At 36.8% G+C, this 27,898-nt stretch overlaps 1 protein-coding gene across 1 annotated transcript in view; it reads left to right on the plus strand.

The window, feature by feature from the left end:
• TMEFF2 (transmembrane protein with EGF like and two follistatin like domains 2) overlaps positions 1–27,898 on the plus strand; it is a 237,824-nt gene that overhangs the window by 174,679 nt on the left and 35,247 nt on the right. Inside the window, exons 6-7 of the mRNA XM_037043728.1 lie at positions 10,443–10,591; positions 11,304–11,363. Of these exons, the coding sequence (XP_036899623.1) occupies positions 10,443–10,591; positions 11,304–11,363 (209 nt within the window). The remainder of the gene's footprint in view (positions 1–10,442; positions 10,592–11,303; positions 11,364–27,898) is intronic.

The following is a 27,898-nucleotide window of genomic DNA, read 5'->3' on the forward strand; positions in this document are numbered from 1 at the left end:
TTCTCCTTAAATGCTAGTTCACACATCACATCCTTTGTGACTTCTTTCTAAACTTTGCCTGTAGAAGCCGTTATTCCTCCTCACTGCTCTCACAACACACTGTCCGTGACAATGGAACCTGTCTCTGATGGCGCTGCTTCATGGATACTTGGTTTTCTCATTTCACTGTGATCTCCGTTGCCAGCTGGGATCACGTGGCCATCTTGTTGTCTCTGATGTTTAGCCCAAATACCTGGCACCAAATAAGTATGTGGTGCTTATGGAATTAAATTAATTAAGTGGGATTCATGATAAATGAAAATGCATGCACCTAGGATAGAGAAAAAGGGTGGGGTGCCTCTGCCAGCCACCCCTGAAGGCCTCCAAGAGGACCTTATGGGAGCTCACAGCAGGGAGGTAGTCACACATCCTTTCCCTTCTTACCTTGATATTTTTCCTCGTTAAGAAAGCTTAGTATTTTTGAGAATGCTCTGAAACAGCCTTAATTCAAGGCAAAGTGTTCAAACATTTCTACGTGAAAGCCTTTGTCCCGTGGGTCTTGGACCAGCTCCTGACTATTTCTGGCCAACAGCGCTGCCACATAGCTGTGTTTCAGAGCCATCAGAACACACCAGCAATCCTGCAGGAAGTCGGTGTTGCTTTGGGCCCGTAAAGTAAATGCCACCATGTGCTTGTGAGTTTAGCATTTCAGCGGGCGAACAAGTAAGAGGAAGAGAGAGAGAGGAAGAGAGAGAAGATTCCTTTCATGTAATAAACTTTGCTTGGAAGTCATTTTTCTACAGGCATAGGTTCAATCTTAAATAGTTATTTATGAAAAATGTTTTATTCCACTGGAATTTCTCTGTGTACATGGTATTTTTTAAAATTTAGTTTAATTAATTTAGAAATGAATTATCCATCTCTTAAGCAATGCAAAATATATTTACCAAGCTTGGTAATATAATCATTTAAAGCAAATGGTCAAATCTAATACTTTTATTTTAAATATTATTTTGGAACGACCAAATATGATATAACACTTGTGCATCTACCGCCTCGTTTTAACAAACATTTTGCCCTGTTTGCTTTTGTTTCTTAAGAAACATTATCCCAATAATAAAATTTATAATAGCATGTTATAATACATTAAATATTATTTTAAATGCAAATTTAAATTCAATTGACCCTAAAATTAGTAAGTAAAACATAAAAGATTATGTAATTGTAAAGAGAGACTATTTGGTACGATTTCAGTGCTTTGTTTTTATGCCCAGTTACAACAGCATGCCCTCTTGTTGACATCAGTCTGGAAAAAGCATGTCCCAAAAACACCGAGAATTAATTTCATGAGGAAATGTTACAAGCATACAAATGTTATCTTATTTTCCTACCTTTATATTAGAAGAGCAATAAAATTGATTAAAATTTGTGGGGCAGATATTTTGTTATTCCCAGGCACCACACCCATCATTCACTCACCATGTGCACACACACACACACATCCTTACACCCACTGCTTATTGTCAAGCTCTCTGAGAGCCAAGGAATAAAGGAAAACATATTAGGTCTTAAGTTGGCAATATCTTAAAAAGAAGATATGCCAGATCATCAAGTGAGACTGCCTTTCTCTTCTGAAAAGAATTGTCTTAAATGTCTTTATAGAAAAATAAAAATTAAGCAAATCAAACATACCTAAACAATGTATTGGACAATCTCATTGTCAAACTAGCAGTGTTTCAAAGGGTGTGATATTAAATTGCAGCTTTGTGGAAAATCTAGACTGCAATGATATTTACACATATTTCTTCCTAAAAGTTCTTTGTCAAGTGGAAGCATACCGGAGGGCCAGTATGTGAAAGATGAACAGGAAGGTGCCCGGCTGGCTGAAGTGGGCATGGCAGTCACGAAGCGAGGCCCAGAGGGAAGTACTGAAACGCTCACTGCCTGGGACTCTGACAGAAGGAAGGAGTGAGAATTTAGTGGACCACATTATTCAAATGTGATTGCCCCCCTCAAAATTTCATTGCATTATTTTTCATGCTGTCTGACTTTGTTGTGTATTAAGACCCATCTAGTCAGAGGGACCACACTTCTTAGTAATCCCAGTCACCCTTGGTTATTGAAAGTGCTTTCCAGCTTAATGAGCAAGAGCATACACATGATGCTAATGAGGGATTTTTGCTTCGAGATACTTTTAAAAATGTATATGAGGATGAAGAATTGTTTGCTTTGATTATTTTAAGATGTAAATGCAGCTGCTTCAAAAAGGAAAAAAATAATCCTGAAAAAAATGCAACCACAATACATGAAAATGGATCACAAGTCAAAAAACTTACTTCAACTGCATCGCATATACTGAGGAGGGGCTGCCTTGGAGGGAGCCTTGTTTGCTGTCTAAGGCAGTGAGCCTTGTTTGCCTTCTAAAAGTATCTGCTGCCGCAGGAGTCTTAAATCAATCCTGGAAGCAGGCAGGGTATGCATCAATACAAGAAATAATTTTCTTTAAACTGCAGCTAAGGGTGCTGACATGATACCGGGATAGAACCCTGTTTGCCTCCATCTCAAAGGAAGAAAATTATTTCAGGCAGGAGAGGAAAGCATGCCTTTCTGAGTCCCACATACAGCTGCCTCCCCCCGCCTGCCTGGTCTTCTCATCACTTTCAGATTTGGAACACAACGCAGATCAGGAAAAAAGCAGGAAAGGGTAGAGCAGGAAGTGCATGATGGTGACATTCTTTTCCTTAGTAGTTGGCTTTAATATGCCTTAAGTATCAAGTCACTAAGCCCTATTGATTCTTCCTTCTCTTTCTTAGCGCGAATGCCTCCCTCCTGGGCTTTACTTGCTAGTCCCCCTAGGTGAGGGCAATAGCCTGATGACTAGTCCCTTTGCCCGCGCTCCACTGCAAGCTTAATCTTCCTAAAGCACCCCTTTCATTGTGTTGACCTTCTCATCTCCCAGTGCTCAAAAAGCTTTCAGGACTCCCCATTGCCTCGAAGGTAAAGGCTGCTCCTTGGACGGGAGTTGAGGCCCTTTGTAATTTGTCTAGAATGTTGTATTCCACTACTTTTGATAAGGAGAGCTGACTCTAATCAGACTGATCTATTTGCGGTCTGCCACCACTCCGTGCTCTGTCTGCCTCCACACATTTCCCCATGTGATGCACTTCACCAGGATTCTTTTAAGTCCTACCCACCTTTCCCCCCTATCTTGTGAGCATAAACCTGAGAGTCTTGCAGAGAAGCTGAGTGCCTGGCACAGGGGAGCCCCTCCACAACTTCAACTCCTTTCTCACCACTTTATCTTCGTTTTATTTGATGAATCAGTTTAGCCGACTGCTCTGCTAGTGATAATTTCGAATCAGTGCATTTAATCACCTGTCCCTGTCACCGCACAGAGACCACCTGTAGCACATGGAGGAAAGCATTTCAATGCATGTCACTGAAGCATATACGTAAAACAAGAACATTAAACTCCTTAAAATGGGATGAAAGAGAGAGGAAAAGGGTGTGGCTGCAGCCAAAACAGCTGAGATTTCTCTGTAGATTGTGCAAGCTATCTATCTACCTGAGAAAGAGCCATGGAATTCACTTAAAATGCTGATTTCTTAATCCTACTCCAGACCATTGCATTGGAAGCTCTTGTGGTAAGTCTTACACACCATAGATTTGGAAAATCTGCATCTCAGAGGATGAGAAAATGTTGACTACAATTACAACTTGCCATAGCTGCACACCAGAATCACCTGTAGCATTTTTGACACCTGCAGTCCCCTCGGCCTCACTCCAGAGCTCTTGAGTAAGAGTCTCTGGGTGGGGCCCAAGGTGGACATATTCCGCAGAGGTTTGAATTTGCATCCAGGACTGGAATCCAGTAAGCCAAAAGTTATTAATGATAAGTGTTTAGTGGGTAATTACAACTTCTCAGAAAATTTGCTAAGCAACTTACACTTCTAATCCCTACACTTCTGAGCTAGTATCTCCTTTTTTCACAGGTTTGGGGAAGTTGAGTAACTTGTCCAAGGCCATATAGCTAGAATATGATCAAGCCTCAACTAAACAGAGGTCTGATACCAAATTCCAAGCTCTGGTCACATTTCCCATCCACCTTTATTGTTATATTAGACTTTATTTCAATGTATGACCATCAGCATCTTGCCCAGGAATTGTTCTCCTTGTTCAGTATGTGATTCCATCTTTGAAAGCTCCAGTACTTCCCCCTGCCCAAGGGGAGGCTTTCTCAACTCCATTTCCCTTCATAGAGACACCGCTGAGTAATTACTTGTTATATTAGGCTTTTCTGCAATATTGCTGAGAACTTTCTATTTAAGAAGCCAACTTTTGCTTTACCTTCTTATAAAGAAATAGATATTAATGACAACTAAAGCTTTTTTCCAGGTATAAGACAAACCTGATCCCCCCCTCCCCCAGAAAGCCTCACTGCAGTCCTGGGTAGTGTGTCTGGAGAAGAGTATCATTCCTTCAAAGTTTCAAAACTAAAAGGGTTGCCCTTCTTAAATATGTATATATTTTACACACACACACATATATATATATGCATGCCCAAATTCACATACGTCACCTGAGTAAAACGACGATAAACTTACTAGTCTTACCTCTCAGTCAATGCTCTTACACACTTTGTAAAGATGTTTTAAGCTTTCAGTGGATTTTCACATTTCATTTTATCCCTCACAACTCACAGTTATTCTTGAATCATCATTACTTTATAGTTAAAATACTTATAATCGAGTTCCATGAAAAGGAGAAACAGAAGAGTTAATAAGTAAATGGGCTTAAGTTTTCACAAGGGTCTTGGATGAAAGGCACACATGTTTCTCCAGTTGTTAACGTGACGCAGCTCATCAGGTACAGGTGGGGCACGGGCAGCAGCTCTGCTCTCACTTCCTGGCCAGGCAGGAAGGGGTCTTCCTCAGACCCCGGAGACAGGCTCAAGGCAAACAAACCAGTCCAGGTTGCCAACGAACCAGAAAGCCAACCTCCCTGCGGTGCAACCAGGGCTTTAACACTGATTAGAAAAGTTGTATGGTCAGAATTCAGAATGGACACCCAGTCAAGGACCTTGGGAAGGAATAAGTGACAGGCATGTTTAATGGACAGAACAAAATCTACTGAAATTAGAGGACAGCCACAAACCAGACACATGACAGTAATTTGCTACCTGGTGGTGTCAGTTAGCATCTTCACCCTCTGGCAGATGAAGAGGCCTTCCGAAATACATGGCAAAAGCTTACTTCACTCATTGCAGACCATCCTTAAAAGAGCCATCTTCACAGAGGCAGCGAATTAAATTATATCAAGCTCCCTCAAAAATAGTCATGAAGTAATTATAAATATATGTGAGTTGTCTTAGACACCACCTTTTACTTCCTATCATTTAGGTTTTTCACTCCATCAAGTAGTCTTTTAAAATTATTAAGTGTTTCTTTTCTTTCTTATAATTTAGAAAGCTAAAGTGTTTAGTCAATTAACTTTCTTTGAAGGGTTTCAGAGGGTTGTATTTCCACATAGAGATCCCTGAAATTGTTATTTTCAAGTAAGGCTATTCTTTTTCTTCATCGCCTAGAAAAAAAGAAATCTATGCAATTGCAGTGCCAAAATGTCAAAAGACTGAGATAGGTTGAAATAAAGAAAAGAAAATGCACCCCCCCCAAAAACCCAACCCTAAAGGCATCCATGCAGTCTTTAGCCTAACAAATCCTTGACTCACACAAAATACGTGTGACATGCTGTAATTAACTAGTTACTCCTCTCAGAATGAATAATAATGCAATTATATGCCAAAGGCAGTGAAGAAAGGATAGTTTCAGTTTTAAAAAAAATCCTGCCTTTCATTTCCTTAGAGAAAAAAAGAAACAACAAAAACACTGGATTAATTTACATAATTAATCCCAGGTGACCTGCAATCTTCCCATCACACTATATGATAATTCTGTCACCTTTTTATCAGACCCGTATATTTCTACTGGTTTGAAGTAGCAATAAACTAAATTATTGCCATGTTTAAATTATGTTGGTTCCCCAACACTGAATCTAAATACTTTAAAATTAAAGTAATAGCTTGACAAACATCTTTTCACATTGAATTTCGATGCCATTGAAGCCACTAAGGGCTACTCTTGCTTCCTTTGTGTAGACACAAATAAAAGGAGGAAGGTGAACCTTAGTTCTTCAAGGGCCTTCTTCTTCCTTAGAGAAGCCGTGTGCCAAGTCGCACAAAGTTAGGTGAGAGTTTGTAGGAACAAATGACTGACTCACTCTCTCGTGTGTTAATGTCTAAGTCAATGACCATTGTCATTACCTGCCACCAACCCATTCTGTCATTCTCTCAGTGATTCATTCAATAAGTATTTACTGAACACTTGCAATGACACACTGTACAGGGTGCCAGGAATTCAATGGTGAGAAGGATGCAAGGAAGTAAAGATGCAAACTGGTAAATAGGCACATTAGCAATGCAGTAAATGCCACAGAGTCCACTTTCCACACACATACACAATTCGGTCACTCATACAAACACACAAACCCCTCTGCCCCATGAATATGGAGTTCTAAAAATTCCAGGCTCTTTGAAAGTTCTGAAGCAGAGACTTGGAAAGATATAATGCTAAGACTTTCCAATTTTGTCATTTCAGTAGACTCAGTTTGGGTGTGTGTTTTTGTGCATGTGTGATCTGTCTAAATGTGTGCTTTTATGTGAAGCCAACTTTATATAGAGTTTTATGAAGGATAAAATATTCTGAACAATTGATGCCTTAAATTGTCAGATTATTCATTCTAACACCAGGCATTAGCTCAGAATATCTTTAAATGAATATTCACTGTGGTACAAAAAAGACCAGATCATTTGTTTGGGAAGACAGAGACTGAAAGTCAATGTGATTTAAATTTATAACATCATAATAAATATTCCAAGAGTAGATATAGTCTTTCTTTTTCAAGTTCTATTTATCCAAATATCTTTCTAATTAGTTAATAGTGTGAATTTTGGTCTGTCTTGATTTTCCCTTGTACTGAACATTATCTAAAACAGTACAGGCTCTGGCATCAAACTACCTGTTTTTGAAATTAGATTCTTTCTGTACAATATGTGTGACTCGTTTTTCTTATCTCTTAGATGGAGGTCATAATTGTCTCTACCTCATAGAGACAGAAAGGTGAAAAAAGTAATAACATATAAAGAGTGTAGTAGTGGGACAAACACTATCCTTAAGTAAGCTAATAGTGTCATCATTATCCTCAGATTCAGTTGAATATTTATCTGCACTCAAGGAGGACACTGAACATTTGTCAAGAAAATTACTTAGCTACCCTATGTCTGTTTTTATGGCAGTATAGTAATGACAATTTATATTTTATGCTTTCTTTAGGAATATAGAATAATATTGCTGTATTCATTTATTTCATTCGTTCTTCTATTGGCCATGTACTTATTGGAAGGTTAGTGTGTGCAAGCAAGGTATTAAGTGGGTCAGGGAACACAAAATATAATTTAGCCCTTAGCAAGAGATGTCAAGATGAACTAAGAGTTTCAGAAAATGTCTCTGGAATCCTGCATTGTTTTTTTTTAACTAATTAAACTTAACACACTTAGATACAAAAATTACAGTAAATAGTGATTATATAATCAGAGTTCACTGGTCTAACACAAATGTGGAAATGGCAGATCTTTGGTAAACCAGTCACAGTACATACCTTTTCCGAGATACATAGTTTTCAAGCCATTTCTGCAAATTGTTGAAACGCATTCCACTTATTTGAAAAAAGAAAAGCATGCTCCATAGACTTCCAGTTTCCAATAGTTGATGAAATTCATAAGCAAAAAATGTTTATTATACTCTTGCATTTGTTTATTATATGCAGGGCCACAAAAGAAGGAGGAAAGAGGAAGATATAATGATAGGATGCAGCAGAGAAAAAGATAAATATCTATGCTTTTATAAGGCATGACATGACTGTACCTTAATTTCACCTCAAGGAATCAAGATCCTCCTTTTGAGACGAGAAGAAAAATGCCAAATGTGTCTATGCTTTTTTCTTAGCAATTCCCTAAAGAATTTATTTGAGGCAGCAAAAGTCAGGGATTTCCGAAGGCAAAACAAACGCGTGAGGAAGCCCTGAATGAACAGTGCTAGGAAATGAGAGGGAAGAAGATGCCAGCAGCAGAAACTCCGTGAAACTAAAATCAGATCAAACTTTTTAAAAAAGTAGCCAATTGGAAAAAGAAGTATTTTATCAGGAGTAAGATATCCCAAACAATTGTGTTAATTTGGTGCTATGGCTTAATCGAGTGAATTTTTCACTGAAACATTGAATCTAAATTTTCTTTTTTTATTTCTATTCTCATTTTACCACTTTATTATGATGTCAAATGGATTTCTGAACTGCCAGTCATTTTTTGTCAAGAATGTGTATGGTGTTCATCTCTGATTTTTTATTTTTGGACTTAATGTTCAGATACCTGCAGCCCTTGGTGTCTTACATAATCTAATGATAGAAGAGAGAACACAGCTTTCTCTCTGTTCTACTGCTGCCCACTGATCATTATTTTGCTGTCTTTCATGGAGATGGTCCCTAGAGTCCAACACAACAGTCAGAATCTAAACTGGCTTGAAGATAAATAGAAAGACTTTTTTTTTTAATGTCACTCCCCTCCTCTCTTTATTTACTACAAATGGTTCGGGAAAACAAGCCTGATCTACAAAGTCACCTCTTTAGATCCACTGTGAAAAAGACCAAAAGCTCTTTGACTATGTGGGCAGCTCCTGATCTCAGATGTTTTAGATGCCAAGAATCAGCCTAGGTAGCAAGTTGTGATTCCAGTAGCTGCCAGCACCATCCCACCAGAGTAGGAGCACCACTCCTTAGTGACTCAGCATCTAGCTCTTCTAGGTTACCGTCTGTCCGAGCTATCCCTTCCTAAATAGGTAAAAGTAAAAATAACCAAGTGCTCCTAAAGCAATGTCTTACAAAAAAAAAAAGCACATTAGCACATTTTCTGTCAGCCTTTTTAACGGTGATTTAGATCATTCCGGTACAGATGGTCTATAGGACTGTTCTCTGAGAAGCACTAGTGTGTAGATAAACCTCTCTCACTCAACCAACAAACAGACTAGTGATTCCAAAGACATGAGACTCATGTCAGCTGACTACCTGAGAATACACAATTCTAGGCTGTATCTCCAGATTTTCCAGAGCCCCCAAATCTGCCAAAGGATTATTGTAAAGTTTCCCAAAAAATTCTAACACACGTACCACTACAACAGGAAAGGGATTATATTTTATTTTGACACATCTGTAGGGGGTCCTCATTCCACAATTTACTAGCTCTCTGACCTTATATAACATCACAGGTCTGTAAAATGGTGGTTGTGATGAATAAATGAAGCCATGCATATTAAGAACCCAGCAAGTAGTAGGCAGCTGGTTAATGATATTACTATAGTACATGCCCAGCTCTAAGGAAGATATACAGAAGTAAAATGTGTGGTTCACCACTTTGAGAGGCATAAATACAATATAACTACTAATAAAAATATAAAATATGAGTTTATATTCTGTCAGAAAATACTTATAGACAACACAATATTCTGAGTAAAAAGTATATTGTAAAGCACAGAATTATAAGAACATTAAAAAATCATTAAAGGTTTTCTTAAAATATCTAACTTTTCTAATATAGGTGACCTAATTCTCATTAATTTACCAAATTTTCATTTATACTAAGAAACATACTAAAATCATGAGTGATAATCAATTTACTATTTAAAACTGAAATAGAAAAATATCTTGGAAAGAGGCCATGGAACAGGCTTCAAGGGACTCCTGAAACCCCTAAAATATTATGCAGTTGTTTATATGAGTTTGAGTTTTTATGAGAAAAGATTTATAACTTTCATTTGACTCTCAAATGGTTTGGTGGTTCCCCCCAAATGTTAAGGACCACTGAAGATTCTCATTCAGCACATTTTATGTGCATCCTTGTGTGTGCTGAGGAAATTTAACTTCTGATTACATTCCAAGTAGTCTCCATGTTTGCTTTCTGCTAAATATCATCTGCATCATTTTTCTCAGGCTTTCTTCATTCAAATATCCTGAGAAAAAAAACTAACAAAGTAGGATTTTGCTTTAGGAAAGTGTAAAGCGGAGTTTCAAGGCTGCTTCAGCCTATTCTGATTCTGCGGGAAGTTCATGTATGTGCTTTAAATGTTCCAGGGGCAGAGACTAACTGACTATGATTTTCTGAGTTTTCCATTTTTATTTTTTCCATTGCTCAGTCATTTGAATTATCAGTGTATCTTTTTATATCAGGTAGAAAAGTGAAGAAGACAATTCAGTTTTGCCAACTTGCATTTTGCCAACCTAGCAATTCTTCCACTTTTCATTTTATTTATAATGTGGTAACAACACTGTTGATGTCACATTTTATTTCTCTCTTTCTTCAGGTGTGTGTGCAACATTGATTGTTCTCAAACCAACTTCAATCCCCTCTGTGCTTCTGATGGGAAATCTTATGATAATGCGTGTCAAATCAAAGAAGCATCATGTCAGAAACAGGAGAAAATTGAAGTCATGTCGTTGGGTCGATGTCAAGGTAATGTTCATGCTAAAATGCATTTCAAAGAATGTTTTTAGTCTTTGTGTAGAAATGAAAAGTGAAGATAACTTATTAGGCAACTGTTTCATTTTTGAAGGGCAGTTCTGCTTTATAATGGATAGTATAGTCTACTATAGCATTTGTGTTGATTATAGGAGCTTGAAGGCCTATCAGCTGGCAGTGATCCATGTCATTTTCTATATAATGGGACTGTATCTTCACACTGCCATAAACACAGAAGCCAATATTCAGAGGATAACAAGCATTCTCATTGCAAAGGGGAAAAAAAGAAAATTAAATTCATTTAAGCAAAAAACCTACAGATTTATTAGACAATCTTGAAATAAAAAGTAAGCCACACCATTTTATGTACTAATTCAATAGATCATTTAAAATATATATTTTTAAAGCAGGATATACCAGAATGTTCTGCTTTGGTTTTTGTTCAGAAACATGTTGTTGATTTTTGACTTGTTAATTTGTATCCACCTTAGTTATAATTATAACCTCCTCCTTCTAAACTTTAGAAAACCGGTATCATTCTGTTATTCACTCTCAAGCTAAATCTGCCTTTGTACAAAGATTGCTTAGAAGTATAGTTGTAAAAATTCCTTAATTGCAATGAAAATAATGTTAGAGAATAATATAAGTTAGATATTATATATTAAGAAATAGTTCATCAATCTTTATTGTTAATTTTTTGGCACAGATAACACAACTACAACTACTAAATCTGAAGATGGGCATTATGCAAGAACCGATTACGCAGGTACATAGTATTTTCTATTACAGGACATGACCACTTCTATGATATAGTTCTGAGAGTCACTGTTTACCACTGACCCTGAGTTAAACCGTTCAAGCCTTCTGACATGTGCTGTCTCTCTTGCTTCGTTCAGTCTTGCCGTAGGCAAGAGTGAATTCTGTAAAGAAAATAACACACATTTTTTTTTTGCCAGAGTTAAAGCAATTGTCAAAAATGTCAGTAAGATACAATTAACTTGTTTTGACAATGCAAATGGTACAAATGACAAAACATTTATCAAATTAATGGGCATCAGTGGAAATTAATGCAATTTTTGTCAGTATATTGTAATAAATGCAAATGTTCTTGCTTGAATTTTTATAACCGTCAACAATAAAAATGTTTTTTAGTCTCTAAAGAAAGCTGGACAGAAAAGACAGCCATAAATAGTAATACAGGCTTCCTCTATTTAGATGGAAAGTTTAAAAGGTCTGTATAAATGATTTTTAAAAAATGACAAATTTCCTTAATTTGCTTAGTAAGTAAAATGTATTTTCTGACACATGCAAAATTACAAAGAATTCTATATAAAAATGCACATTCTATTTAGCAATTATAGGATATTATGTTGAGGAATATTTCTACCTAATATAATTTTCCTGGAATATGAAATATTTTACAGTTATGCAAATGGGATTTTAAGAGATGCTTGACTTTTATGCAAAATTCAGGATAAAAAATATAAAAATGCAATCATCGATGTTGTTTATGATATATATGGTTTTTTTTAATGGAGTTTACCATTTAGCTATTAAGCATTTGTAACTGCATTTATGGTTAATACTCAATTGAAGATAATTGCTTCTTATCTTTCAAAATGTGTACTAGCACTCATTCCTTTTGAAACTGCATTTTCTTTAACAATATTTCTGATGTTATATTTATATACAAAGTAAATCTTGATAAAATTGAAAAAATAGTCGGTCAGATGTTTTATTTGTAGATACTGCAGCCCTCTTAGAATTTGGAAATAATAAAGGGATTCTTTTATTTTTTTCATTTGTATCATAATGTTTTTCAACATATAAATAAAACTTCTTATATGATAGAAGCCTAGAATAGCATGGGCAATGATGCATGGAAAAACATTAGTTCTACTATTGTATAGCTAATGTAAAGGGTTCAGGAGAGATATTAATAGGTGTTCCTTGAAAAGAAATATCCATATTCAATACTTTGGGGAAGAGCACAGATAAATAAGTATTTTTTACTATGGGGAATTTCTAACCTTCCCAAAACACACAAATGTAGAGTGGACAGCGGAATGACGCTACCTGTGCTCATCACTCAAACTCAGTAACATCAACCTGCCGCTAACCTGTCCTCTTCCTCACCCTCATCCTTTCTTCCCCACTTTCAAAATGTGTGGAAATGAATTCCAGAAATTGCATCATTTCATTCACAAGTACTTTAGCTTGCATCTTTAAAAGATCAACCCTTTTTAAAACAACCTTACAATGTACCACACGATCGCGGTTCAATTCCCAGTCAGGGCACATGCCTGGGTTGCGGGCCAGTTCCCAGTAGGGGACTCACGAGAGGCAACCATACATTGATACGTCTCTCCTTCTCTCCTTCCCTTCCCCTCTAAAGATAAATAAATAAAATAAAATAAAACAACCTTACAATGTCATTATTGAACCTAAAGTAATGATGAGTACACCTTAATAATACATAGCTTTATTCAATAGTATTTGATGAACAGCACATTTCTTGTGTGTGGAGAGTTTTATAGTACTAGTGTTCCCAAGAATGCACTTTAGAATATGCTGATTGACAAGAAAATACTAAAAGTAATAAAAGATAATAGAAATTTAAGTTCTGAAGCTAATGATACAGATTTATACTTTAAAAGAAATCAGATTTAAATTTTATAGCTTTATTATATGCAATAACTGTATCTTTTTTAAATTTGTTTATTTATTTTTAGAGAGAGGGAAAGGTAGTGAACAAGAGAGGGAGAGTAACAGGGATGTATGAGAGAAATATCAGTTGCTTCCCTCTCACACCTGGCAGAGAATCAAATTGGCAACCCTTTGGTGTGCAGGACAATGCACAACCCACTCAGCTACACCGGCCAATAACTGTATCTTGGCAGTGTGATTAGGTACTACCTAGCACACTTTACTGTGGCCAGAAATATTTCTAGATTTCATAAGGACCTTATTTCCATTCAAGGGGTAGCTTACTAATTGTGCTTAAAGTATTTTCATACCCATTTTGCAAACTAATTCATTTGGGGGAAATGTTTGAAAATTTAACATTCTATGAATATTTCTCCATTGAACTATCCATCACTGGACTAGCAGGAAAATCAAACCTCTTATCCTTGGCACAAAGAACTCTTCATGCTGATCACAATCACTATGCAAATACCTGTGTTTTCGGGGGTTAAATTTTTGTTCCCAAAAAATCATATTTGAGTTTGGTTTCAAACAATCTCAGATTGTCAGTGGCAGTGCTTTTAATCACCATTATTTTGTGTCTTATCACTTTATTAAACATAAAAATGAAAGAGAATTTGTTTTAAATACTTCCAAAGGAAAACTATTCAAAGTCCTCTAGTTTGACATGAGATTTATGTAGTAAATCCTAAAGAAAACCTTTTAAGATAAAAGTAAAGTTTAAAAACGCCTATTAGTTGAAATCCAAATTTAAGACAGGAATGAAGATAAGGCCAATTGAAGCTTGCAACTCCTAATTAAACATTGACTGCATACTTAACAATTTTCCTTGAATTTAATGTAGATGTCTTTACCTTTCTTGGTGATCGTATTAAAATACAATGTATCACTCTTTTCAGAAATGATTAAAATAATATTCATGTTCCTCAGCATATCCAAGTTCCCAATAGTATTTGCATTTTTCTGAATTTTGGAACACAAACTTCGAAAAAATTGAAAAGAGCCAACTAGAAACTCAGTATGCCACGTGCTCTCAATTTATTTTTTTTCCTTATGCTTCTACTTAAAATGTGAGTGCTCACTTTTTCTGAATAATTTTTACCAAGACCTAGAATAAAAATAAGTTACATGAAGACTAAATAAGTGACTATGAATTACAATCCATCAGTAAAAAAAACCACTGGAGGCTAACTAATTGAGAAAGCACTAACAACAGAACAAGTCCTTCTCATTTCTGTCTCACGTGCTCAGAACTCCCCGAGGAGAGAAAACAGGAACAGAGTGACTCACGTTCCTAGAAGTTCACTGTGTGCTCATGGCTCATTTAATGTCAGTCACTTCCCTTGTTAGACAAAACATTCGTGAACTCTCCCACCAGAGGGGAGTGCTGATCTTAACACACTCTTGTTTTTTCCTTATATGTCATTAGTACTAGAGATTTAAAACTTTTAGCAACACCCCACACACAATTCTTATTTTTAAACCCACCTTAAAGCTATCAATACAGGAATACACATTTCCAATCACACAAAAAACGGAAATAAACTTTAAAGAAAGCCTACCTCTTCAATAGGCTCTTATTTGTAATATCATTTAAAAAGAGGCTGCAGTAGGGACCAGCAGGGGCTGATTTAAAAAAAAAAAAAGAGTAAAAAAGGCAAAATAAGGGAGCCATGCCTCCAACGAGAATACCAAGGTGGAATAGAATTGTGATTCCATGATCCTCACAGGCATATAACTGCAGTTGACACCAGGAAGACAAAGAATTTGCCCGATCATCCTTTCAAGCAGTACTTTCTGGTTGAGTCTGACTTGGATCTCTATCCTGCCCTCTCTCTTTGAATGAAACCCAAGGCATGAGTGAGTCCTGAATAGGAGCTTTGGATCTCATTGTTTCGTGGCACGGTGACAAGATCCCTGTCTGATGGGCTAAACAGGCCACTGAATATATTACTCTCTGCATTAGTCCAAATTTTGGGCTTAGATTTAGGTCTTTCTCTTCACTTGCAGAAAAGTTTAGAGGATACAGTTTCATAAAACCACAAAAGTAGGGCTTTGGGGAATTTTCATTTTTAATATTAAATTTTCTTTCTGGAAGTTTTAAAATAGCAAATGTTTTATGTACCTTGAACATGCCTCCTCATGTCTTGTAATGAAACAAGGTGAAGTTCAATTGTTTTGCTTTTCATCATCTGGTATACGTATTTTCTGATTCTGCTGTTTTTCTGTCTAAAAGTCTGGTCATGCTTTAGAAATGTGGAACATATTTCTCCACTGCAAATGTACTTAATTTTATAAGTTGTTAGAGAAAAAAACATGAAGTCAAATGATTTTGTCTTTTATCATCTAGACAATAAAATGTAATTTCTTTCATAACATTCTATACCTGTTTTCAAAGGGATTTTCAGTGGTTTATAATTAAAGCACATTCAATAAGTTTAAGGAGGAACTAAAAACATTAAAAAAAACAGAACTGTTGAGGGAAATAAGTATATCATAACATAGACTATTACAGTTACTTCATTTATCCCTAAGCTTTCTTGCAATCAATGTGAAAAGAGAAATTATGGTTGAATCAATTTATTCAGAAAATATAGAGTCCTTGTTATATGCACTCCACTGTCCTGGCTTCTCAAAGGTGCACACATTAACCTAGGTCTCTATGAAAATGAAACTTAGGTTTTTCTTGTCTGATAAAAATAAATAATCAGTTCAGAGACCAAAAACAAAGTTTCTCTAGCGCTAAATTCTAAAAGAAATATTTAGCATAGATCTTTTTGTACGGCATCGCTGGAAAACATAGATAGAATGTGTATTTCCAATAGCGATTTTTATAAAATGTGCCAAGAAGCTTGTCATATGGCTGGAGGTTTTCAAATCAATATTTGATAATATTTTATAACATAACTTTAAAATATGTATAACTCAATGATACTATTTCTATGACAGACTAAAGTAATGAGTTACATTTATGTATATTTTCAAATTGGAAAAAATAAGTAAATAAGACAGACTACTGAGAGAAATAGCTGTGAGGGGACCTTAGCTTCCTCATATATCAGAAAGATAGACCAGGTTTAACAGGAACTGGGTGACAGAACAACCAGAAAGCCTAAATAAAGACAACAATTATTTTAGCTTATAGCATGTATTTGGGAAAAAGGAATTTCCCTTGTTTTTACCAGGTGTCAATGAGAAAAGTAAGCCCTGAGTCATCTCCAGCCTTGGGAGGGAACCAGGGATGCTCTGGTTCCCTAGCTCTGAGGGAAGGTACAGACATGCAGAGAATTCATATGTCGACTCATTGCTCGTTACAATGTGGCTGTTCATCATTTCTTGTAACATTTAGAAGGATTACTTTTTAGGAAATGTTCTCTTTAGAAACCCCTTCCTTACATTTAAGGAATAATTTAATTATTAAGTTAAGGTCTGAAATATGGAAGAAAGCAATCAGAATTACACATTTAAGCCAAACTCTATCAATCCCATTATTATTCCATCAACCCATTTTTCCCACACTAAGAGGAAACTGACATCTTGAAAGGGTATCTAGATAGTCTCAGTGAATTGTTATAATAACTCATTCTCTGTAGAAACCACTGCAGTTCACAAAGGCTTTTTTCATATATTGTCTCCTTCAATCTTGACAACAGAAATGTGAGGGAAATATAATATGCATTTGACAGGCAAGAAATTAAGGTTCAGGAAGATTAAATAAAAAGACTACATGACAGAGCTAAGGTTCAAACCATCACTGCCAATTCCATATCCCAGCAAAGTGGGAACCGTGAGACATCAGGGAAGAGGCGTCGCTACCGAACATTAGCAGGGGCTTTGGGACTCGCTGTGCACCTCGCGAATTCAGACTCAAAAATATCGACACGATGTATGCATTGCTGTGAGATGCTCCAAAGAGTTACTCTTCTCTTTGAACTTATGTCAGTATCCTATAAGCACCCAAAAGTACTATGTTGTTTGGTTTAAAAATTATCCTGTTCTGGTTTCTATTTCCCCACATAGACAAGAGAAGCCAAAGAGAACAGTGTGTGCTACCAAGTAAATCCTACATTAATAGAAACTGTGGGTGATACTTTACAGTTTTATAAAAATCCATTCACATTACCTTATTCACTCTAATATCAATCCAATGAAACAGGATTGCAAATATGGGGAAATAAAAGTAAGACTAAAAAAAGTTACATAGTGGACCAGGAACTAGATGCAGTATTTTGATATACTGACCAACCGCCCATGCAAATAAGGCACTTGGTTGATTCATCTACTATATGCCTCTATTGCTCTTCCACTATACATACACAGACATGAATATCAAGTGGTTATGTATCATATTTATAACATGAATTAATTCAGTCATGTGGCAAAAATATGCATTTTAAATGGAGGCTTTTTCCATTTGCTCATGAGCACCAGGAACACTTCACTGGAAAACATGTTGTATTGAGACCAATAATTTGATCTGTAGGAAATAAATAAATAGCGGCAAATGCAGGCAGCAGCTTGTAGCACAAATATTGGTAGCAACAGTGAAATAAATAAAAATGTCTGCCTAGGCTATTACAGTGCCACCAGACTAACCTAGAATATTTAAGCTCAAGAAATGAATTAAGATGTCATGATTTCTGAGGGAAAGTGTCTCGATTCAAGTATTTTCCCCTCTGGGATTGCATTAGAGTGCTACAAAATTCATAAGGCTTTCTATGAACTCTAACTCACAGTTTTTCCTGGTCTCTTGAACTTCTTGTGCTTTCATTGTTTTCCCTATAAAATCATGTAGCCACTCATCTGTAATATTATGTTATGTTCGTGGTTGTAGATAAACACAGCAATAGTGTTTGCAATACAGATGGAGGTTTTCTGTTGAAGAGTTGCCTTGGGCCCTGGTAGACACTCCAGAAAACTTTGTGTTATGTGCTGCAATTCACAAATGTATCCTGCGTCATTTATGTGCACTGTTTCCTATTCAAATTGCTTCTTTCTGGAAGAAATTGTTCCACTTGAGGTGTTACTTATCTACTGTTCTCTTCCGTAAAGGTGTGGCAGTCAGTAGTTAAACCCACTAGAAATCAGACAGGGCTGAGTTTAAACACTGGCCATGCTTCTGTTGATTATTTAACCTTGTATCCATTTGTTGACCTTTCTAAGCTTCAGTTTCTTTTTCTGTTCAGGGGAGTTAAACCTACCTTCCTAGGTCCGAAGTCTTAATTAAAGGACATTATGCAAAGCATTGGCAAGCTACTAGTAAGCTAGCTATTGTTGTTATTTTCTTTTTTGTCTGACAATTGAAAATTTATTTCTATGGGAAATATAACAGATTATATGCCATATGATCTGTTCATGTATGTGTTCAGAGTTTATATGTATATAAACTCTGAATGCATAAACTATGAGTGTATATATGTATATATTTATATATATATATTTATGTAGTCATTCAATTACAGGAGGGTTTTTTTCCTACTCAGGTCATATAACAATCTGTTGCAGGAGACTTTGACTTTTTTAAAGATTTTGTTTATTTATTTTTAGACAGAGGGGGAGGGAGTGAGAAGGGGAAAGAAACATCAGTGTGGGGTTGCTTCACACATGCCCCCCACCAGGAACCTGGCCTGCAACCCAGGCATGTGCCCTGACTGGGAAATGAACTGGTGATCCCTTGGTTTGCAGGCCAGTGCTCAATCCACTGAGCCACACCAACCAGGGCATTTTTAATTCATTGCAAAGAAATATTTATTGAGTGCCCACCATTTACATAGCACATTGATATGTCTAAATGTTCACATGACTAATTTTTAGTTTTCCTCCATTCACCATAATTTTACATATGGTATATTTTGATCATTTAAAATAATACAATCACCATAGTATTATAACATGAGATTCAAATAGAAATTTAATGAGAAGAGATAACATTTGACTGAACAGAAAGATCATATTAGTATATTTATTTTCTATTTGATCTTTAAAATTAGTTATTTATACCCAAGGGTACATGTTTAAAGGACCTACACATTCATCACTTAAAAGAAACCTATATAATGGGTGACCCTATGCTGATGGGGTGGTGTCAAGCAAATGTAACAGGAATGTAGTATATAAGAATTTATTTCTCTTCAGGCAAAATAATATTTTCAGTCAGAAAAATTAATGTTCATACATCATCAATCAACACACATGCACACAAACACACACACCTTAAAGAGGCAAAGCATCATGGTCAGAGCAAACGTTTTCAACAAAAACTGATCATCAAGGAAACACAAGTCACCGTGGCTGGTGTAGCTCAGTGGATTGCGCGCAGGCTGCAAACCAAAGGGTCACGGTTTGATTCCCAGTCAGGGCACATGCCTGGGTTGTGGGCCCGGTCCCCAGTGGGGGCCATGTGAGAGGCAACCACACATTGATGTTTCTTTCCCCCTCTTTAAAAAGAAGTTTAAAAAAAAGGAAACACAAGCCTACAAAGCATAGGAAGCAAAGAGGAAAAAAACAACTAGATACCACCTGTGAGAGTGCATAATTCTTTACCTTAATTTATCTTTTTACCTCAAGTATGTTATTTCTATTTCTGTGAGTATGGGTAGAATGTGTGAAACTGAAAGAAGAATAGGTATATGTGCGTATGCTCTGTATAATTTCCAAACACAGTTTTCCATAAAACTGATAAATAAAATTCAAACAGTTTCCAAAAACCAAAATATCTACAGCACTTTGATTTGCTGTTTTTGTTAGTGAATCTTACATGCCCCAAACATGAATCCACCTTATTGAGACCATTAAAAAATCAGTTCTCACATCTTGAGAATTTGAAACTATGTACAAACATAATCAACTAAAAATATTTTTAAATATGTGTGAAACTAAAATCTCTCAGAGAAATCGCATTTCTAAGCTCTGTTACTTGTTTCATGGGTCATAGCTTGTTTCCTGTAGTTCCATTTGTTCATGAACACTAGGAAAATGCTCAGACTTCTAGTGAGAATTCAAATGTAATCAGCAGAAACCGAATTTATGAGCCAAACTCCAGATATATTAATGTATGGAAAGCAGTGCTAAGGCTTGAGGGACATGGTGATCCAATAACATAAGAATAGCAAGGAGGACCAGGGAGGACAGCACCCAACCCCACATCTGAGCCCTGAGATACAGCGGGGAAGGGTAGAAAACATGGCCACCTTGTCAGAAGGCTGGAGGGATTTCGTATTCCCAGGGAAAGCTAGTGTTTTGGTATGCAAAAAGAGAGATGAGAATTTCAGTGAAGCATTAACAATACAGGAGAATTTGCCAATAATGGAGCATAGCTCCAGGTGAGCTTTGGGGAGTATGAAATTTGGGAGCGGAGAGGTTTAGTCAAGGGCAGAGAACTGACAAGGGCAGCCATTATGAATATGATGATTCAGTGATGATGGACAACTGAGACAGAATAGGGTTAAAAGTAGATATTGATTACATTTATGATATAAGTCCTTGGACTTGTAGACTCAGTCTAAATTTTCAACACATCAGGAGTAACTGTCACTCTGTGGTGAACTCTAGTTGTCCAGATTCACTGTCTGTGTATTGATTTGCAATGAAAAAGAATTACCTAGATGATGTGGGTCCTTTGACCAGTGCATTCTCTTCTTTCAGTTGAATTCTCTGAGAAGCCCAGTTATAATGAGGTCACGTCACTTAGTGAGCCTGAATAAAGCACATATTCATGTATGAAAGCATCAAGCTCAGACAGCCTGATGCAAATGTCCACAGCATAGGGATACTCCTGCCCCAAAACCAGTATAGACAACTAAGTGTCTTTGGCCAAGACCTCCTCTCCCATGGTCAGAGTTTCCACTAACACCATTGGCCTACATAACAGTCTCTCCTTTGTTGAGATTCCATTTGGGGGAGTTTTTGTCCAATTTACCCATTTTTCAAGATAGACTATTAAATCTAGTTAGGGTAAAGTTGAGGCCAGCTCTCCCAGAGCTATTTGATGACTTTCAAGCATGCTAGTAATTTGGAAAAGCACAGGGCAGTTCTACTCTCCTTACTTCTGCATGCCTCTGGGATCCGATTCAAGAAATGACCGTGTGAGGATGGAATGCCCATATTAGTGGTACTGGATTGGGTTGGCCCTTTTATCCTCTTGGAACCTGCAGAAGTTTTTACCTAGAGTTAACTTTGAAAGCTGTTCTTTAATATACAATCCAAAAAGGGCTTGAGCAGCAACAAAGAAAAACGAATAAATCTTAGAAAGCAACTTTAATATTTTGGGATGTCCCAAGTTAATTCCTAGCATTTATGCTAATAAATATCCTTTATGGTGATGTAGTTGATGTTTCATTTTGTAAAACATAAACAGAATGTGTTTATTAGCTATCTGACAGTATGATATGGAGAGTTCTGCAGAAAGATGTGAATGCATTAATGAGGTTTGATAGTATTACATAATATTTTTGTAAAATATACTCCAGGCCAAAAAAAATCACTGCTTCTAGTCTCCTTTCACATTTTTTAAGATTCAAAGCTGTGTATATCATATATCAGAAAACTCCCTTGCGAGAGTATTTTAGTAAAAAAAAAATCTAATGAGCTAATAGAAATAAATGTCCTTTTAACTAAAAAAAAAAAACTAAGAAAAATGTTTTAATCGTTTAGAAAACAAATCCCAACTTCCACCAAGATGGAGGCATAGGTGGAAACACTGTGCCTTCTCCCACAACCAAGTTTGAATACAACAAAGGTTTAGTAAACAAAAACACAGCCAAAGAACAGAAAATTGAACTATACAGAAGTCCGACAACAACGAACCATTCAACCGAACTGGTAAGAGGGGCGGAGCCAGCAGCAGAGCAGGGTCGGGCAGGAAGGATCCCCTGACCCCAGGCGCCTAGGCAGCCGGGGTAGCAGCACGGACACAGTGAGGGTACAAGGCGGCAGGCTGACCACAGTCACACATTCGCACGCAGTGAGACAGACCCTGCAGGCCCCAGCGGCGGGAAGCAGCAGAGAGAACAGCCATTGCTCCCCTTTGACCCGCCCCCACATACAGCGTCACAACCCAGGAACTGAGTTGCCCCACCCTGGGACCACCTAGGGCTACACTCCTCATACATAACAGGCACAAACAGTCCAAAATATGGCTCAAGAAGGACTCAAAGCCCCAGAGCAGATAACTTTAAGTGACCAAGAAATAGCAAACCGCTCAGATGCACAGTTCAAAACACTGGTGATCAGGATGATCACAGAACTGGCTGATTTTAGTCACAAATTAAAGGAACATATGAAGGCTAAACTAATTAAAATGAATGGAAATGCACAGGACACCAACAGTGATGGAAAGGAAACTGGGACTCAAATCAAGGGAGTGGACCAGAAGGAAGGAAGAAGTGACCAAACAGAAAAATGTGAAGTGACAAGAATTCAAAAAAATGAGGAGAGGCATAGGAACCTCCAGGACATCTTTAAACGTTCCAACATCCGAATTATAGGGGTACCAGAAGGGGGAAAGAAACAGCCACGAGTGGAAAACATATTTGAACAAATAATAAAGGAGAACTTCCCCAGTCTGGCAAAGGAAATAGACCTCCAGGAAATCCAGGAAGCTCAGAGAGTCCCAAAGAAGGTGGACCCAAGAAGGAGCACACCAAGGCACATCAGAATTACATTAGCCAAGATTAAAATGAAGGACAGAATCCTAGAAGCAGCAAGAGATAAGGGGACAGTCACCTACAAAGGAGTTCCCATCAGACTGTCAGCGGATTTCTCAAAAGAGACGTTACAGACAAGAAGGAGCTGGAAAGAAGTATTCCAAGTCATGAAATCCAAAAACCTACATCCAAAATTGCTCTATCTGGCAAAGCTTTCATTGAGAATGGAAGGACAGATAAAGTGCTTCTCAGATAAGGTCAAATTCAAGGAGTTCATCATCACCAAGCTCTTATTATATGAAATGTTAAAGGGACTTATCTAAGAAAAAGAAGATAAAAAATATGAAAGGACAGCAAACTCACAGTTATTAACAACCACACCTAAAACAAAAGCAAACCAAGAGGACAGCTAGATCAGGAGCAGAACCATAGAAAAGAAGAACACATGGAGGGTTAGCAACAGGGGAGTGGGAGGAGGAGAAGGGGGGAGAAGGTACAGAAAATAACGTAGACAATAGGTAGAAAATAGATAGGGGGGAGGGCAAGAATAGTATGGAAAATATAGAATCTAAAGAACTTGAGACACATGGTCATAAACTAAAGGTGGGGAGGGTGAGGGGGTGTGCAGGGTAGAGGGGAATGAAGGGGGGGAATAGAACAACTGTAATGGTATAATCAATAAAATGTATTTTTTTAAAAAGAAAAAAAACAAATCCCAAAACAAACTCCATTTGTCCTCCAGAAATTAGGTATTCTAGAAAGATCATGTTATTAGTCTACAGAGTTTAAAACAACTAGCAATTAGTGTTTTGTCAGGCAGTACACATCCAGATTCCCTTCTGAAGATCAACTGTTCATGTACTGTCAATTATTCTACAAATCTTGCACCACTGGGATTTTTCCTCCCTTTCTGTTATTTGAAAAGCCCCAGGGAATTTGAAGATCTCCAGTTACTTGAAATAATGTCTGAGCTAATCCCATTCTTGTCCCCATGCCCCTAGCCACTTACCCTTCCCAAAGTTGGCACATATGACTTTGTTTCTGATTTTTTTTTAATTTTTTGTATTTTAGAGAGAGAGGAAGGGAGAGAGAGAGCAAGAGAGGGGGGAGATAAAGAGAGAAACACTGATCGATTGTCTCCCATACACACATTAAGGATCAAACCTACAACCTAAGGATGTGCCCTTACCTGGAATCAAACCCTCATTCTTTTGGTACTGGGATGACACTCCAGCCAACTGAGCCACACTAGCTAGGCCTATTTCTCATTTTTAATGAAAGGTAGCTATGGAAGCATGAGGAAGAACCAACAGCCAGTCCGGAGAAAATTAGCTGTAAGGTAGTTTTATAAAGTTTCCACATTGTCATCTGTATGTGGAACAGTTAATAGTAAGTATAATCCACAACAACAGACAACCACTTACTCTCACTTACGTAGGGAGATTATCGGGACTATAGTACTCGAACATTCAAGCTAGCAGCTTTCTTCAATTTAGCATGCTTCTTAGCTGTTCACTTTAGCCATGAATTTTATGTGCTTAGAAATACAGCTAATCATAATGTTATTCTAAGAAAACCATTGTTATATTTATTATAATCATGATTATCAACATCATCATCGTAATATCAGTAAAATAATACCACTGGAATAGGATCACTTAGTTCATTCCAAAATCAACTGGAAAATTGTATGTGTTATCTACTGTTTTGAATTCTTTACAAGGCGTTCCTCCAATGACATGACTGGTCATATTTATTTCTTAATTTCATTTGAATTTCAGAGCAAATGGCTTATAAATAGCATTTTGTAGAAGAGCTTGGAATAAGAATAAAGAAACTTTTGACTTACTTCCACCTTTATTCTAAGCTAATTCATCAAAACTTAGATAGATATTTAGTCTCTCAGAACATAAGTTTTCTCATCAGCGGTATTTGAAAATAAGATTAGATTATAATGATGCTTTTCTGGATTTTGGATTCTATGACCAAGAAGATAGCTTTTGTTCAAAAATCATGAACTTGAAGGAAAGTGGTTGACAATCACCTATGATACAGATTCTCGGCTGAGAGAGGATACAGTTGGTATACAGAGGGAACATTTGGCAATGGCTGGAGACATTTTTGATTGTCTGGGGGAGAGAGGGTGCTCCTTGTGGGCGAAGGCCAAGGATTCTGCTAAACATCCTACACAGCACAGGACAGGTCCCCACAACAAAGAATATTCAGCCAACATGTCAGTAAGTTCAAGGTTTGGAAATCCTGCTTTAAGGTGTTAGAAATTATGGGCAAGCACATGTCACATGGTTTCTGGAAGTTAGGAGGAACTGTGAAGTCCAAAGCAAGACTCCCTAATCATTTCTCAATTCTTCTGTGCCCTCAAAGGAGATACAATCCCAGATGGAGAATCATTATCTTAGTCCAAGTTTTTTTTCCATCTTAACTGCTTCAAACACATACACTTTTGAAAAAATTATGGTTGTTTCATACATAGAAATGTTTGTTAGGATTGCACACATAAGAAGGAATATCTGTTTTTGAAGAAGCATCTCGGAGTGATAAAAATTCCTCCAGCTCAAAAGAAAGTTATTATACTTAGTTATCATAAATTATTGAGGAAAGTCTTATAAGCATAATTGGGTCTCTTATTCAGCATTTCTAACTAGTATTCTAGTAACATGGGATGCTGCTTCACTTCTGTTCAAAGCCGCATCTTCTTTTTGCTCACATTAGCTACTCCTTACACATTTGACTAAATTGCTGAACCAAACACTGCCTGTTTGTAAGATCTTTAATAATGTTCTTTGAGGAGGCAATAGCAACCATTTCAAAGGGTTTTTTTTTATTATCTGGCTCTTCCACAGTATAAATCTTTATAAACCTTGGTTCATAGGAATATATTTAAAGTCAACAGGCTAAATTCTATTGAAGTATTCAACAACAATTCTTAAGACTGAAATTCTATTTTTGATGGAAAAAGAAAAAGCCTGGCATTAGCATTCAAAAAGTTAAGAAAACTTCCTTAGTTTAAACAGAGGGGTAGCCTAGAGATGTCTCTTAAATGGCAATTTGTGCTCAACTAGACAGTGCCACATTCCGAAGGGAAGGACACCAATGGGCAGCACTGTTTGGTGGCGCCCAGGCACAGATCCTCCTGGGAAGAGAATAAACCTGACTGCCTTGGTTTGCTGTCAGTACCTAGTAAAATAAAGTTATTGGTTTCCTAACAAGGACAAGAAGGATATTTGTTTAAAAAGACAACTTGAAAAAATAGCAAAGGCAACAGGAAATGATAAATGAGCAAGTCTTTGCTACATTAATTACTTTATATTGAAACAAATAAATGACTTTCACATCAACACCATTTTTGGCTTGGATTATACTATCTATTCATACAGTACATGTGTCATACGCCTTTTTACTAGAACTAAAGAGATATCAAAGAAGGAGGAATTGGCAAACAAATTGAGAGATTAGGGTTAATTTTTGAAAGACTTGAGATCTTTTTGGAGACAGATTATCTCTGAAAGGTGAGACTCTTTTTTAATCTATACTAGTTTTATGCCAAAAGTTTGTAATTAAGAGAAAGAAAAGTGAAATAAATCTTTCTGGTATAGAAAAATGAAATAGCATACAAGTATCTATAGTCCATTTATTGAATGGTGTTCTGTGTATGGTTTGTTAAGTCCCTACTAAAATGTTTTGATTTTTGTGGAAAATGCCCTGGATGGCTTATCAAAAGACCTAAATTCTTAACCCAGCTGCTCAACTTAGAAATGCTATACAATCTTGAAAGGCTTCCTAACTTTTCTGAGAATCTTTAAAATGAACATTAACTTTCTGTGTTTTTTACATGTTTTGGAAGTGAAAGCCCTTTGTGTGTCGTGACTTGATTTTCATGGTTGTCTTTTATTTCTTTAAAAAGAAAGAAAAGAAATTTCTGTGGTTCACCTTCGTAACTTATATTTACCTTTATTTACCCTAATATTTCTAGTAGATGAACTACTCAGAGCTTTGTAGAATGTATCTACAAACTATTATTAGATTATGTATTTAATTTCAAATTTTGAAACAGCATAGTTCATTCACTGCTCTATGTGACATTTTAAAAAGCCGAGCAAACAGTATTATTCTTGGAAAAGAAAAGCCCTTTCTCACTCGATTCAGCATTTAGAAACAATATTGACTTGATTTGAATCCGAAGATTGTCTCTTAAAACCTGAAATGGATATAAACATTAGGAAAATGATCTCACCTCTTACTTCCTGCCTTGGTCTTGTACTGTTTCTTATGGGTGGTTCTTAATATTCACTCCAACACTGTATGTGGTGGGGTCCATCCCAAAGCCACAGTTCATTTTCACCTTTGTCACAGCCCAGGCTGACTGCACCCACACTTCAGATCTGTGTAAGGTTCCAGTGCCCTAGGGTAGAGCTCTGTTCATAAGAACCATGTTATCATCAGCCTACCAGGCACCATCATCTCATGTGTCAGGATCACTTGTGTATTTTACTACTGTTTCTTCACTTCTATCCACCCAAAGAAAATGGTGCTTTCAGGTGAATAAAACTCTGCTGTCTTACCCTTCAAGCAGAATTCTTACATTCCTCAGGGTGACAAAGGTTCATATCTCTTTCTGCCCCTAGGAGAAAAAAAAGACTAAGAGGCATCATTAATCATGCAAACTGTCTACTGCAACAGTGCAAAGAAAATTATCATTCCCATGCCAACTATCAATATTCCTGACACCTGTCTAAAAACGCAGGTCATGCATATCCATCTGCCTTTAGAGAAGTGGCAATGTGCAAACATCCTCACACTATTTTTAGGGTCATGTTAAAATTATTCATCACCTGCCTGTCAGTTCATCCAATTTGTCACAGTATCCTGATCTACCGATGTCTATTATTGGTCATTCCTTTTGCGTTGTGTTTTTGAAGCATTAGGGCATAGG

The sequence above is a fragment of the Sturnira hondurensis genome, unplaced genomic scaffold, assembly GCF_014824575.4.
Source record: "Sturnira hondurensis isolate 20B ecotype Veracruz unplaced genomic scaffold, ASM1482457v3 Scaffold0004136, whole genome shotgun sequence".
Taxonomy (NCBI): Eukaryota; Metazoa; Chordata; class Mammalia; order Chiroptera; family Phyllostomidae; genus Sturnira; species Sturnira hondurensis.